We start from the raw sequence: 13,596 nt of genomic DNA, 5'->3' as shown, positions 1-13,596 counted from the left end.
ACAGTCGATTTGTCAATTAAAACATCATTGTTCAGTCTCCTATGATCTACAATCGTTGTCAAATTCTGTTGAGATGATTACAACATTTAATCCCTTTGATTTTGTCTTGTATTGATATTCTAGCAATTTTACTGATTAAGTAACATATTTTCTGTTGCTGTTTGCCGTGTCCCCCATCCCCGGTGCAATGTTGGTCTTCTATATACAATTATGCATAAACCTTCACCGTTGAAAGTCAGTCATTAGGGAGTTTAAGCAAATCGCTACGGCGAGCCTCACTACGGCTACCGGAAGTAAAATAATCCACTTACGAGTCATTGCGCATGTCAGTCGTTCGCATCCAGCCGTAGCGGGAAATCCTTCTACGCCAGTTGGAAGGTTTTGGCGTAGTCTGTGGTACGTGGACTTATGTCGCTTCTTTCTCCGCTTTATACAGACTCTTGAGCAATTTTAGCGAATGAAATACATTTAAAAATCCTTAGAAATAGTTTATCGTGAATATTTATCAAGCTCCCTGCTCCTTACCGAGTGAATCTGACTTATTTTTGCATCCTGGCCGGTTTGTCGAAGGATCAAAGCAGTGAGCACATGGCGAACGTAGCGAACGGCAGGAGAAATGCGTAAGTACAAAGTCCAAGTTTTCCTTTTCAAAGCTCAAAGACTACTTGAAATTCAAATAACTGAAGCTGAGGAATGACCAGAGTTATGAAGGCCGGGACCGTGTAGAAACTTTGATTTGGTGTATAGAGGCTCCAAATTGGCATTTTTACCACACGTAATATAATTCACTCATTCACAGGAACGCTTACATTTTTTCCAGACGTTGGAATCTATTAACAGCTGGTCAGACAAGTGTTAAAGAAACGCATTCAATTAACATCTATTTTGAATTTTAATTTTAATGTGCACTGGCCAATTTTGGATTTTGCATGCGTTTTATATGTGTTGGTGGACGTTTGTAATGAATATAAATAGGCTTACATGTTTATTGGGAGCGAGTCTCCCTGTTTTTATAGTTAAAATATATGAAATTTACACCTCATTTTCACTTTTTCAAGTTAAATTTACCATATGGTGTTACATTTTGATTCCTCTACTGGGATGTATTTAACTGGACCTTTTGTGACCTTTTGTATATAAAATAATTCAGGGATCTTTCTCAAATGAAATTCTTCTTGATTATATGCAAGTCGGTGGTGGTTAGAAACAAAAAGCAGCCCAGAATATAACTTCTCTTGTGCAATTATATTGAGCCAAACCAAATTTACATGTAGTTGAACTGTGTGTTGAATAAGCTTTGTGATTTCCTATCCAGGCCTATGGAGTGGACAGAAATGCATGATACTTTGTTATGCCGGGAGGTACTACTAGAAGAACCTTACAAGTATAAGAAAGGAAGTAATGAAAAAGGAAAAAAGTGGTCTGAAATAGCTGAAGCCTTGAATAAGAATCAAGAGGTGAAATTTAAAGTCACACAAAGAGGTGTTCGAGAAAGGATGGAACGGCTTCAAAAGAGGTACTTGGAAAAAAAGAAAGAGGAAGAATCAGCTAGTGGAATCGCAGTGGATGATTTAACTGAACTTGAAACCTTAATTGATGAAATAATAGAGCGGGAAAAGTTGGCAGAGGAAACCAGAGATTCCGAGGGAACCTCAAAGAAGATTGAGGTAGACAAACAAACTGCAGAGAAAATGCGAAAAGAGGCCATGGAGCAATTTGGAGAGACAAAGAAGAGATCCGAAGCTGAGGGTGATGAAGTAAGGCAGACAAAACGCAGGCGGAGTGGAAATGATGCAGTGCAATTTTTGAAGGAAAAAGCAGAGAAGGAAAATGAGTTTCGAACGGAAGAACTTGCCTTAAAGAAACAACACCAACAACAAGAAGCTGCCAGACAGGGACAGATTTTAGCCATGATGCAGCAGCAACAGCAACAGACAGCAGCCATGATGGCCCTTATCGAAAGATTGCTACCAAAGAAATCTTAGAACATGGTTCAAGATCTTTACCTTTTTGTATCGTTGATGTTACCCTTTGCAGGTCTTTTTGTGTTAACTTGGGCTGTTGTCATTAGTGAATGCTTTCAACCCAAAGTTCAGTTTTTAATTAGAAGTAGACAGGCATATGCTGTGATTTAAATTTGTTTTTGGTTTAAAATTTTTAAACCAGTTTGGTTTTTCTATTTTCCTTGACTTAAAAAAAAAAAAGGAAAATAAAAATAAAATTATCAAATAAAATTTTGGACCAGAAACAAACTGAAACCCCTCGAAAAAATAAATGTGAAATGACACTAGTTGGAAGAATTTGACAGTTCATCAAAGTTTTACTCAAAGATTAAATGTTAAAATGTTATTATTTCAATTCTACTTACAGCGTCTTAATGTTTGTGCCTTATCATAAAAAGGTCTTTGGTTGTGAAACATACATGTACAATTGACAGTTGAGTTTATGTTCCATTTCTCATTTGGGAAAAAAGCCTCACCATTACTGAGACTCAGCTCTAGGAACTCTTAACTTAAATGCAATAAATGCTAAATTTTTACTCTTTTTTAGGCAAAGTAATCTTCCAAACTGGGTGGGTCAAGCTCAAAAAACTCTGATGTTTGGTTGCCATAGAGGCATGTGAGTGCATTCCTAAGAAGTGCACACACCACATACATTTTCCCCACACTGCTTAATCCAATCTTCAGATTTTTTTTGAAGTCCAAAAACTTGAAATAATTTATGATGTCCCCAAACAACCACTCCACTGAGGACCGAACTTCACTCATTGCTGAATTGTATGCCTGCATTTGAGGAGTTAACACTCCATTGCGAAATGGCGCCTGCAAATGAACCCTCAGGGGATAGGCGGGGTCGCCATAGATGCACATTGGCTGCCCATGGAGATCGAAAGCAAACATCTGTAAACTCTGCAGAAGCTGAGAATCCCGAAGCATTCCAGCATCATGCCTTCTTCCTTCTAGGAAAAATTAAAAAATATGTTTGTTATCTGCAGATAATGTCGGTATCAATAATTATTTAGGTCAATCCAGGGGCGGTGCCTCGCATGGTCGTCCCGTTGCACCTACCATTTTTGGGTCTCGCTTCTTTTTTTGATTATTTATGTTATATACTGTAAGTGGAGTACCCAATAAAGCTGTTAAAAAAAAAATAATTAAAAAAAATCAGATTCCAATATTTCAGACAAACTACTGTCAATCCCTACCATGCATCCTATACCCTGCATTATTCAGACAACAACAATGCTCAAGTGAAAGCAATACTTTTCTTTAGACTTACAATTTTGACCAGTCTTAGTGGTGGTCTAGGGGAGGGCTCCACCCTCCTTAGACCCACCCCCCATTCTTGAGCACCTGGATCTGCCACTGACTTCCACCTTTTACAGGTAAGGGAAACTTCAAGAACAGAAGTACTTACCAACAGGGCCATACAGGTTTCCAATGATCCCATTTGGCAGAGCTAGGGACTGGAATTTTAAAGCATGCACTCTTTTATGACCGTTGTAGACAATTCTCTGATTATTATCTGGCCTCGCGATAGGCCTAACTGTTCCGTCAATAAAACCAAAACAGTTCTGCAATGGGGACCCTCTTTGGGAGATAACTTGGGCATAGGTTTGCAATGCTGGTGGGTTCAAAACTGCGGGATTCCAATCGATAATTCGATGACTATGGGCTGTATAGATGTAATCAAGCACCTCGTTTGTTACCATGTTCAAAACAGGGACAGGACGACCGAACCGTTGTACCATGTCACTGTACCGGCAAGGGTAAGCAAAGCGTTTTAGCAGCATACAAAGGGCTTCTGTGCCCTCGGCTTTGCTTCGCTGATTACAGCTAATCCAATCTGGGATTTGAAGTGCTTCTGCGAGTGCAGGTATATCTCGCTTCTTCACTCGAAATTCCGCAAGGCATTCATCATCTTCCATATCATCAAGGTCGAAGAGTGGATATGAACTGTACGGCAGGTCTAAGTTTGGACTCTGGTACTGTTCGTACAAAATCAGGAGTTCTTCGTCGTTAAGAATCCCTTGATCATAGCAAAGTAAAACGAAATCCCTTGTTTCTTTGAACGAAGTCATTTAGACGTACGAAGCCTCGAAGACGCTTATGAGTCTTAAAAACCTCTCAGCCGTACTATTTGTATTTCGCGTTGCTTAAAGTTGAATTTTGGCGGGCTACGGCGAAGTACTCTCCCCAGACCTCCTTAACCACGATAGCCGTAGCAGCGCCAGCCGTAGCGATTTGCTTAAACTCCCTATTAACTGACGACGGCGACGGCAACGACAACGCCGCAAAACAATAGGTTTAATGCACGTGCGTTTTACATTTTGGAACATTTCTTTCCTGCCTCTGCAAAACAACAACGTGAAATGACCACATTTCAGGTTTGTGGAGAACGTGGACGTACGACGGTAAAGTTTTCAGTTTCTCTTTTAATGCACCTATCAATGTTAAGCCGCTGGGGGGGGGGGGGGGGGGGCAAAGGCGGGGAATTTGACGTAACAAGTCGGCCTGTCTAAGAATAATTATTGTAAATCAATCCGTGTTGACATTAGATTGTATCTTGATTTTGTATTCTGAAACTTAATGGATCTATAGTGTAATTGATTGACATAAGTGTCAAAATAGTCTACCATTGTATTGGAAAAGATAAATTTGTAAAATCGAAGCTCATGTATCAGTTGATACGAAAGTTCGGAGTTGTTAGAGATTATGAAATGTAAACAGTATATGATGGAGAACGAAATAAAGAATTGTTGAAAGGAGAAAGATACAGTCCTCTTATTGAGTCGAACCAGTGCCGGGATTTTCCGAACATTTGGTCCTTCGAGCCGGATCATGGGAAAGACAAAGACATCTAAAACAGGCAATGGAACGACTTCAGAAACGAGAAAGGAGAGCAGAGAAGAGACAGTGCAACTGAGAAGGAGAGAAAGAAAAGGGCATAGAGCGTACCTAAAATACGTCGGCGACGAGTTAAAAGGACTCTTGCAAACGTACAACGAGGAGCAGCGGGCGAAGACCATTCAGTTAAAGGGTACATTATCGGAACTGTTGGACATTACTAAAGAACTTGACGGCGAAATTTTGAGATTGTTAGTCGAAATCGAGGAGGTGTCGGACGAGGAGATAGCAGAGGAGATACGATGCGCCGGAGACTTGAGGGGAGAGTTTACTGCACTTGTCGCCTCAGCAGAAGAGGCACTCGGTGGAAACTCTCAACTTCCAGCATCACCACAAGAGCCTTCAAGTAACGGGAGCGATAATCGTCCGGCACAGTTCAAGTTCGATTGCCGAAGTTGGAAGCGAAGCGGTTCGCGGGGCGTGTCGAGGAATGGCAGGAGTTTTGGGACGGTTTCGTAAGCTCCATACACTCCAATCCCAAGCTATCGCCCGTAGACAAGTTTTCCTACTTACGCGGATTACTTGGGGGAACAGCACGTACGGCTATAGCGGGATTGGCCTTAACGGAGGCAAATTATGAGGCCGCCATCGACCTGTTAAAGCGGCGATTCGGGAAGAAAAGTACAATCGAACGAGCCCACGTGAACGACCTTTTAAAGATTCAGGCTGTTTTTAATGAAAGGGATATTGGTGGCCTTCGCCGATTGTACGACTTCGTGGAAGTCCACCATCGAGGCCTTCAGGCGCTCGGAGTGGACGAGGCTACATATCAAGGGATTGTTGTGCCGGACATCTTGAACAAGATACCAGAGGCCATACGATTGCAGATAACCAGAGGGAAGAACCATGAGGAGTGGAGAATTGACGAAATGCTAGCTGAACTGTTGTGTGAGCTGGAGCTGAGAGAGGAAAATTCATTCAGAAGCGACAAGAACTTTACGCGTGAGCCGCGTGAGAAAGATCAAAGAAAATTTGGGGGCGGACCCCCAACAGCCAACGCCCTGTTAGCAAAGACATGGGACAATCTGTGTGCTTATTGTAAGGGCGAACATGCCCATGAACATTGTATGAACGTTACTTCTGTTGAGGAAAGGAAGCTCCTTTTACGTAAGTACGGACGATGCTTTATTTGTGCTAAGAAAGGGCATATTTCCCGTGATTGTGCCACTATAATTGTATGTAATGTTTGTAAGAAATGGTGTCATCATGTTTCCATTTGTGTTGACTATGTGGGTCACAACGCATACCAGGCGCCGCTTCAGCCTAGGCCCGCTAACAATGGTGATTATGATATCTCGCCAAGTGTCAATCACGCGCATGCCAGTCATGCCAGTCATGCCAGTCCCGCCCTTCAAGTGGGATTAGTTGGGAGGGTTGCATTACAAACAGCCCAAGCAGTTATTACGGGGAGCAAACATTCGAGGGTTCGGGTTTTATTCGACGCGGGTAGCCATAAGTCCTTTTTAACTACTAGAGCTGTACAGTTAGCGGGGTTGCAGGAGGTGCGAAGGGAATGGATCGAAATTAGCACCTTTGGGCAGCAAACGAGGGATAGTGGGTTGAGGGGTCTGCATGAGTTTGATGTGTTCCCTTTACAGGGGGGGAATGGGATTAGAATCGAGGCCTATGAGGTACCCAGTATCACGCAAATACGAAATGAGCACATTGAGAACAGGAAAGCCGAGTACCCCCATCTCCAGGGCTTGTGGTTCTCGGATGTCAATCGGGATTGGGAAATTCTCGATGTAGACCTGCTCATTGGGGCGGATTTTCTCTGGTCCTTTCAAGGGGGGAGAACGGTAAGGGGGGAGCCAGGTGAACCCGTCGCCGTAGAAACCCACCTGGGTTGGGTCTTGTCAGGGCCCCTGAAGGGAGTTTGTGATGATTCACAGATAAATGTCCACCTTCACCTTGTGGGTAACAGTTTGTCAAGCAATGAAGAGGCGTTTGTTGATAATCGAAAATTGGAAGATAGCGCACGGAAGCTGTGGGACTTCGAGACACTCGGAATTCGGGAAGGGGATCAAGTCCACAAAGCCTTGAAGGACGCGATTGTGTTTAACGGAAACAGATACGAAGTCTCTCTACCATGGAAACAGGGACATGGGCCCCTGCCGTCCAATTACCACAACAGCTTGAGACGGCTAAAAGGTCAATTAGGACGGTTAAAGAGTGACCCCACAGTTCTGAATGCATATGACGGGATCATAAAGGAGCAAGAAGAGGTTGGAATAGTCGAGCGAGTGACGGAGTTAGAAACGACTGAGAAGATTCATTATCTCCCGCATCACGCAGTCATCCGGAAAGACGCCAAGACGACCAAGGTCAGGGTCGTGTACGACGCATCGTCTAAAGAGGGAAAAAGGGGTGTGTCGCTGAATGATTGCCTTCATGTGGGACATGCGTTAACACCACTGCTGTATGAAATTCTAATTCGTTTTCGAGAGAAGCGCGTTGCGTTAGTTGGTGATATTGAAAAGGCATTTCTCAATATCGTTGTAAACAGACGTGACAGGGATTGTTTGAGGTACCTCTGGGTAAATAGTGTTGACAGCGAGCAATTAGAGCCCATTGTTTACAGGTTTTGTCGTGTTGTTTTTGGAGTTAATTGTTCACCATTCCTACTCAATGCAACACTGCAATATCATCTTGATTCGTTTATTAAGCTAGATCCTGAGTTTGTTCGTATCATGAAGAAGAGTTTTTACGTCGATGATCTCGTTTCTGGAAGGAGAGACACGCAGGAGGCAGGTCAGTTGTATGACAAGGCGAAAACGAGACTCGCTCTCGGTGGGTTTAAATTAAGGAAATGGTTAACGAACAGCGGGGAGTTGAGGGCCAAAATAGAACAACGTGAATTGCGTGACGAGACAGACGTAAACAAAGAAGTCGAAAGCGCCGACGAGAGTTATGCCAAGGAGACCCTTGGAGCGAAAGCGGGAATGAAGAATGAAAGGGTGCTTGGACAGTCGTGGAATTGTGAAAACGATGTGTTTATCTTTGAGCTGTCAGAAATGGTTTCAAAAGCGGATGACTTGCCTGTCACGAAAAGAAGTATTTTGAAGGTGATTGCAGGTATGTATGACCCCTTGGGGTTGGTGAGCCCAGTTCTTGTCAGTATGAAGGTTTTATTTAAAGAGTTGTGCATGGGCAAGGTAGGTTGGGACGAAGAGTTAAGTGGTGAATTGAAGACACGTTGGATGGGGTGGTTAAGTGACCTAAAGGGAGCGAAAGAGATTCAAATTCCTAGATGCGTTTATGGAGTACCCCTGGGCGAAGTTACTTGCTCACTGCATGGATTTGCCGACGCAAGTAGAAAGGCTTACTGTGCTGTGATTTATTTTGTGTGCGAGCTTTCTGGAGCTATCTCAGTGACGCTGCTCACTTCCAAGACGAGAGTTTCCCCTCAGAAGCCACAGACGATACCGCGATTGGAACTCATGTCCGGCAGAATTCTATCGACGCTCATGAGTACAGTTAAAGAAGCCCTCGAGGGGGAGGTACACATAGCGAGCACACAACTGTGGCTGGACAGCAAAACGGCGCTATGGTGGATAGCAAACAACGGCGAATGGAAGCAGTTTGTTCGTCACAGAGTCAATGAAATTCTGAAGGTCACGAAGAAGGATGAGTGGGGACATTGTCCGGGGGAGGAGAACCCAGCGGACATAGGTTCGAGAGGTGAACAGGCATCCAAGCTGAAAGAAAACGTCTTGTGGTGGAACGGTCCACCGTGGTTGACTGGACCAAGCACGGAGATCAACGAGACTCCACAGAGTAACGAAGAGATGAAGAAAGTGACTGTCACGGTAGCTGGCGTGACAAGAAAACGTGGAGTCACAGATGTGATTGATATCAACAAGTTTAGTACCTTTGATCGGTTGTTGAAGGTTACGGCATGGGTGAAGCGTTTTCTGTTCAATTTTGTGTGTACCAGAAGGGGTGTGCAAGGGAGAGCGGGTATGTTGCAAAGAAGAGAAATGTACGAAGCAGAGCGAATATGGATCGGAACCGCGCAAGCGGAATTAAAGGGCAGTAAAGGCTATGATGACCTTGTCCGACAATTGAAACTAGAGAACCGTGACGGAATCTTGAAATGCATTGGCAGATTGGAAAATTCGGATCTGGACCTGGAATCGCAGGAACCAATCATTCTGCCCAGAAATCACAGGATGACCAAGTTGATTATCGAAGAATGCCATAGAAGAACGAAACACGGAGGAGTGCGAACGACGTTGGGAGAGTTGAGGTCAAGGTTTTGGGTTCCAAAGGGTAGACAAGTTGTAAATAAGGTGTTAAGAGAATGCGTGACGTGTAAAAGACAGCAAGGAAAACCCTTTGGAGCGCCACCTGTCGCAGCATTGCCAGAGTTCAGGGTCAGGGAGGCCGCACCATTTCCGAAGGTAGGAGTAGATTTCGCTGGTCCAGTGTATGTGAAGTCTACAGATGGCGAAATGGTGAAATCCTATATAGCGTTGTTTACTTGTTGCGTGACACGGGCTGTGCATCTGGACCTGGTGGCAGACTTAACAGCGCCGACCTTTTTGCGTTGTTTACGAAAGTTTACGGCCAGGCGGGGCACACCATCGTTGATAGTTTCGGACAACGCGAAGACGTTCAAGGCATCGGAGAAGACTTTGAGGCGAATGTATGACAACGAAGAGGTAAGGGCGCATTTGGAGACAAACCGGATAGACTGGAGGTTCAATTTAGAGCGGGCGCCATGGTGGGGAGGATTCTTTGAGCGATTGATAGGAACTACGAAACGCTGTCTTAGAAAGGTCCTTGGAAACGCGAAGCTTAACGCGGACGAAATGATAACAGTCTTAACTGAATTGGAAGCCACCATGAATTCACGTCCCCTGACGTACAAATATGATGAAGTTGGGGCGGAAATGTTGACACCATCGCATCTCATCTATGGACGGCGCTTAATTAACTTACCAGAGGAGGTACGAGATGACGAGGAAGAAAATGAACGTGGGTTCCTGAAGAGGTTCAGATACCTTGCTAAGTTAAGAATCCATTTCTGGAATCGGTGGCGCAAAGAGTATTTGGTGGATTTGAGAGAGCATCATCGTGGCAACAAGGAAGGCAAGTATGACAAGGTAAGTGTTGGAGAATTGGTGTTGGTTCACGACGACAATGTTAAGAGAAGTCACTGGAAATTGGCGAAGGTGGAGGAGTTGATTGTGGGCAAAGATGGACAGGTAAGAGGTGACAGACTGAAAGTAATCACGAAGGGAAAACCTGTTTTTATGAACCGGGCAGTTCAAAAGTTGTTTCCCCTGGAGGTTAGTTGTGTCACGGGGGGAACTCAGGGAAATGTAGGAACCGGGGAAAATGGCAATCAGGGTAGGGTTAGAAATACCCCAAGGCGAGCGGCAGCGCTGGATTCGTGTTGGCGTACGCGAGCCATGATTAATCACTAGTTGTTTGCTCGGTGTATTTTGTAGCGCGATCGTACTTTTCGGACTTGTGTACTGTGTTTGACCCTGATTGGTCAAAGGGGGGAGTGTGTCTAAGAATAATTATTGTAAATCAATCCGTGTTGACATTAGATTGTATCTTGATTTTGTATTCTGAAACTTAATGGATCTATAGTGTAATTGATTGACATAAGTGTCAAAATAGTCTACCATTGTATTGGAAAAGATAAATTTGTAAAATCGAAGCTCATGTATCAGTTGATACGAAAGTTCGGAGTTGTTAGAGATTGTGAAATGTAAACAGTATATGATGGAGAACGAAATAAAGAATTGTTGAAAGGAGAAAGATACAGTCCTCTTATTGAGTCGAACCAGTGCCGAGATTTTCCGAACATGCCTGCGGTAGGGACTTTTGATCATTTGCCGAGTCCCGGGGATCGGAACTTTTGACTTCAACCTACCAATGCCATCTTGGATATCGGCCATCTTGGATGACCGAGAATGACTGGAAACAAGTAGAAGTCGATTGTTGAGCTGTTGCTCTCAATTGGCTGCAAGAGTTGATACATTTGCAATGTCCGCCGTTGGCGATTTTTTTCTGGATTTGTTTGACAAGCCTTTCTCGTTTAGACTGCCGATATGGCGAGCATTTGTTTTATCTCTCTGAAACTTATTTTTTTGTTGTTCAAGGCGGCGGTAGTGAAACTTGGTTAAGGCAGAAATAAACCCCTGCTCGGCTTTTTGCTTAACCGCCTGAATGTCTTTTTTAAATTGTTCGTCTGGCGGAATGTTTGCCCGCACGTTGTAACGGAGTGACTTGGGACACGTCTTCTTGTCCAAATGTCTCTTTATTTTTCTTACGGATTCCTCCGTTTTTCTGATTTTGGCTTCCGCTGAGGACGTGACTTCTGCTTCAGCTTTTCGTTCTCGTTTGGCATCGGAATGTTTTTCTTCTTCTACGGCTTGTTCTTTTTCAGTTTTGGGAGGCAGTTGGTAACTTGGTATTTTGCCTGATGAGTCGCTATCCTCGTCATACTCTTTAGAGCATCCAGGTCTTTGGTAATCCAGTTGGATTGTCTTCAAAGGACTTGTGTCCGTGTGTGATACCAAACCATCATCGAAGTTTTCCTCCATTGTAAGTTTAAGAAAACAATGTGAGTTTGCAAGCAAGACCGCGGTTACGTTTTGAATCTTTCGATTCTCGTCAGTTGCTATTTAAAGATTTGTTACGAGGAAAGGTAGAGTGCTATACTCAATTCCGTTCCGCCGGACAGTATGGCAGTTTTTGGTTTTTATAGCCACTAGAGTAGTATGGTAGGATCGAAAATGGTTGATGCTTAATTTTTTTTTTTTTGACAGACCTATGCATTTTGCTACATAGAGATGGAGAACTTGCACACTTTTGACCATGATTAATTTCCCTGGGGTCGGGCATTTGAACTGAAAAGATGATCGCCTTTGCCCGGCCTCCCCCCCTCCCCCCCCCCCCCCCCCAACAGCTTAACATTGATAGGTGCATAACTTGTACGCCACTCCTACCAATTTGGCTCCTGGATAGTTCGCCATTTTTTTAAACGTTGAGCGAGTTGAAATAATCGAGAAGTAAAACAAATTAAATAAAGATATATTTTCGGGTGACGTTTTCGTTGCTTAAGCTCCCTTTTAAACAATGGGAAGGGAGGAGACCCAGGGAGGGGTGGTACCAAAGGATAAGGTTTTGAGTGATTTGGGACTGAAGTAGGGCATAGATTTTAACCAGTTTGGTCTGAAAGTGTTAAAACGGTATGGATTCTAGGAACCAGGTCTGAAAATAGGTATGAATTTTTGAGGGTCAGGTTTTACTCTAAAATAGGATCAGGGTCTGGAGAGGTGGGTTGCACACCCTACGAAAAATTCCGCGGGGTTCCCCTCTCCCCCGAGGAGGAGAGTGACGTCAAGGTAAAAATGTGGTAATCTTCCCAACAAAATTGACGACGATTGTATTATGGTTTTGGCATCCTGTCACGCGTCTGGGCAGGCCTATCGTTGTGTTACTACCAAAAGCCCTAATTTCAAGGTTCTGTGTGCTCTAGTTCCTTATGAGATGTCCACGCTAGGTACGTATTCCAAAACAGCGACACAACGTTAACCACTAAAACTCGTAAATGCGCTGGGAACAGGTAAAAGTTCAAGAACTGCACCGCAGGCCAAATCTTGTAGTTCACAACCATGTTGGGATAAAATTCCTCGTAAATCTTATCGCTGATTTGCTTCAATGTCCGACGTTCCACGATTCCAACTGCGCCATAAAATAAAATCAGAAATACTGGCGCCAGAATGCTCTGATCCACCGTCATTTTTTTCATGGCATTTCCCGGACTTTTCCGAGCAAAGCGTTTATCTAGTGTCGAGTACCACACGTGAAATATTGATCCTATGACAACTGACCCAATGGAGGTCATCCGCGCAGTTCTTACCACATCGTGGTCTCGTAGACGGACGTTTTCCACGCATTGTTGTGCAATGAAATCTCCCGTGCCGAGAAGGGCCCCTGGGAATAAACATGTAAACAAAACGATGCATTAGTTGTGGTTACACACACCTTGGGTTTGGGGCCTTCCGGAGGGTAAATGGCTTGGGTTCGGTTTAGCTCAGGTTTCATGTTACCCTTGGGGATGCGGTTACACAGTAAAAGAACTCCCCTCAGGGTAAAATATAATTAGATTCGGCGAACGACCAGCTACTGTGCTTGTCTGGCTTGTTGCGACCGTCACTACTGTTCTGTCTGGTTCAAACTGAAGGTGATTGCTAGTACCGGGCAACGGATTCTGGTATATCGCCTAGGGATTCAGCATCGCTGGATAGTGCGGTAGAGGCTGATTTTGAGTTCGGCCTTCCGGCATGGTTTCCCTGCGGCCTTGTTTGGTTCCTTGCCTCAAAGAAATACCCGTTGTAGTAGCCTAGGGATCTTCGTTTTGACTAGCGTTCAGTGATGCACAAAACCCTGCCATGTCACCTTGTGCTACCAGTAAGCCCGAAATTAGCCAAGCGTATCAGAGCATAGCAGACGATTTCCTGTGTTAGCTATGTTCTGCATGATGATTGGCCAAGCCACCTCAGGGAGCAGATAAACCGTACTTTTCAGTTCAGGAACTGTCATGGGAAATTCTTTTGTCGGCTCTTTGATGTATCCATGGAAATAACCCAAAGGCAGTTCAGGTCTGGGAAAAGCGGTTACACACAAAAACATCCTTACCCGTGGGAAAATGCTTGTTACCCAT

At 44.1% G+C, this 13,596-nt stretch overlaps 4 protein-coding genes across 4 annotated transcripts; 2 read left to right on the top strand and 2 right to left on the bottom strand.

Annotated features, from left to right (window-relative positions):
- The first annotated feature begins 244 nt into the window (after positions 1–244).
- On the top strand, positions 245–1,985 carry LOC146474551 (uncharacterized). The gene is made up of 2 exons (XM_085116875.1): positions 245–620; positions 1,316–1,985. Exons 1-2 carry the CDS (start codon positions 589–591, stop codon positions 1,983–1,985), a joined length of 702 nt encoding a protein of 233 aa, XP_084973001.1. The 5' UTR covers positions 245–588.
- Positions 1,986–2,379: 394 nt separating this feature from the next.
- On the bottom strand, positions 2,380–4,118 carry LOC146474550 (uncharacterized). The gene is made up of 2 exons (XM_085116873.1): positions 3,418–4,118; positions 2,380–2,959 (listed from the first exon to the last, which is right to left on the bottom strand). The coding sequence occupies exons 1-2, from the start codon at positions 4,079–4,081 to the stop codon at positions 2,547–2,549; spliced, it is 1,077 nt and encodes a 358-aa protein (XP_084972999.1). The 5' UTR covers positions 4,082–4,118; the 3' UTR covers positions 2,380–2,546.
- A 723-nt stretch (positions 4,119–4,841) lies between these two features.
- Positions 4,842–10,339, top strand: LOC146474549 (uncharacterized). Its single transcript, XM_085116934.1, has 2 exons — positions 4,842–5,362; positions 5,590–10,339. The coding sequence occupies exons 1-2, from the start codon at positions 4,842–4,844 to the stop codon at positions 10,337–10,339; spliced, it is 5,271 nt and encodes a 1,756-aa protein (XP_084973060.1).
- Positions 10,340–11,862: 1,523 nt separating this feature from the next.
- On the bottom strand, positions 11,863–13,596 carry LOC146474548 (mitochondrial inner membrane protein Mpv17-like). Its single transcript, XM_085116933.1, has 2 exons — positions 13,572–13,596; positions 11,863–12,866 (listed from the first exon to the last, which is right to left on the bottom strand). The coding sequence occupies exons 1-2, from the start codon at positions 13,594–13,596 to the stop codon at positions 12,388–12,390; spliced, it is 504 nt and encodes a 167-aa protein (XP_084973059.1). The 3' UTR covers positions 11,863–12,387.

Source organism: Pavona decussata, unplaced genomic scaffold (genome assembly GCF_977016875.1).
Source record: "Pavona decussata unplaced genomic scaffold, jaPavDecu1.1 SCAFFOLD_88, whole genome shotgun sequence".
NCBI lineage: Eukaryota > Metazoa > Cnidaria > Anthozoa > Scleractinia > Agariciidae > Pavona > Pavona decussata.
Note: the sequence above shows the minus strand (reverse complement) of the source record. Positions and strands in the feature narration are given on the sequence as shown.

What these genes read in the sequence shown, in the direction of transcription:
- LOC146474548 (XM_085116933.1), bottom strand. Translation starts at nt 13,596, where the DNA reads ATGGGTAACAAGCATTTTCCCACGG. An exon ending in TAACAAGCATTTTCCCACGG is followed by an intron (nt 12,867 to 13,571) that starts GTAAGGATGTTT and finishes GTTTATTCCCAG; the next exon opens with GGGCCCTTCTCGGCACGGGA.
- LOC146474550 (XM_085116873.1), bottom strand. Translation starts at nt 4,081, where the DNA reads ATGACTTCGTTCAAAGAAACAAGGGATTTCGTTTTACTTTGCTATGAT. An exon ending in AAACCTGTATGGCCCTGTTG is followed by an intron (nt 2,960 to 3,417) that starts GTAAGTACTTCT and finishes AATTTTTCCTAG; the next exon opens with AAGGAAGAAGGCATGATGCT.
- LOC146474551 (XM_085116875.1), top strand. Translation starts at nt 589, where the DNA reads ATGGCGAACGTAGCGAACGGCAGGAGAAATGC. An exon ending in GCGAACGGCAGGAGAAATGC is followed by an intron (nt 621 to 1,315) that starts GTAAGTACAAAG and finishes TTTCCTATCCAG; the next exon opens with GCCTATGGAGTGGACAGAAA.
- LOC146474549 (XM_085116934.1), top strand. Translation starts at nt 4,842, where the DNA reads ATGGGAAAGACAAAGACATCTAAAACAGGCAATGGAACGACTTCAGAA. An exon ending in AGGAGTTTTGGGACGGTTTC is followed by an intron (nt 5,363 to 5,589) that starts GTAAGCTCCATA and finishes TTTTAATGAAAG; the next exon opens with GGATATTGGTGGCCTTCGCC.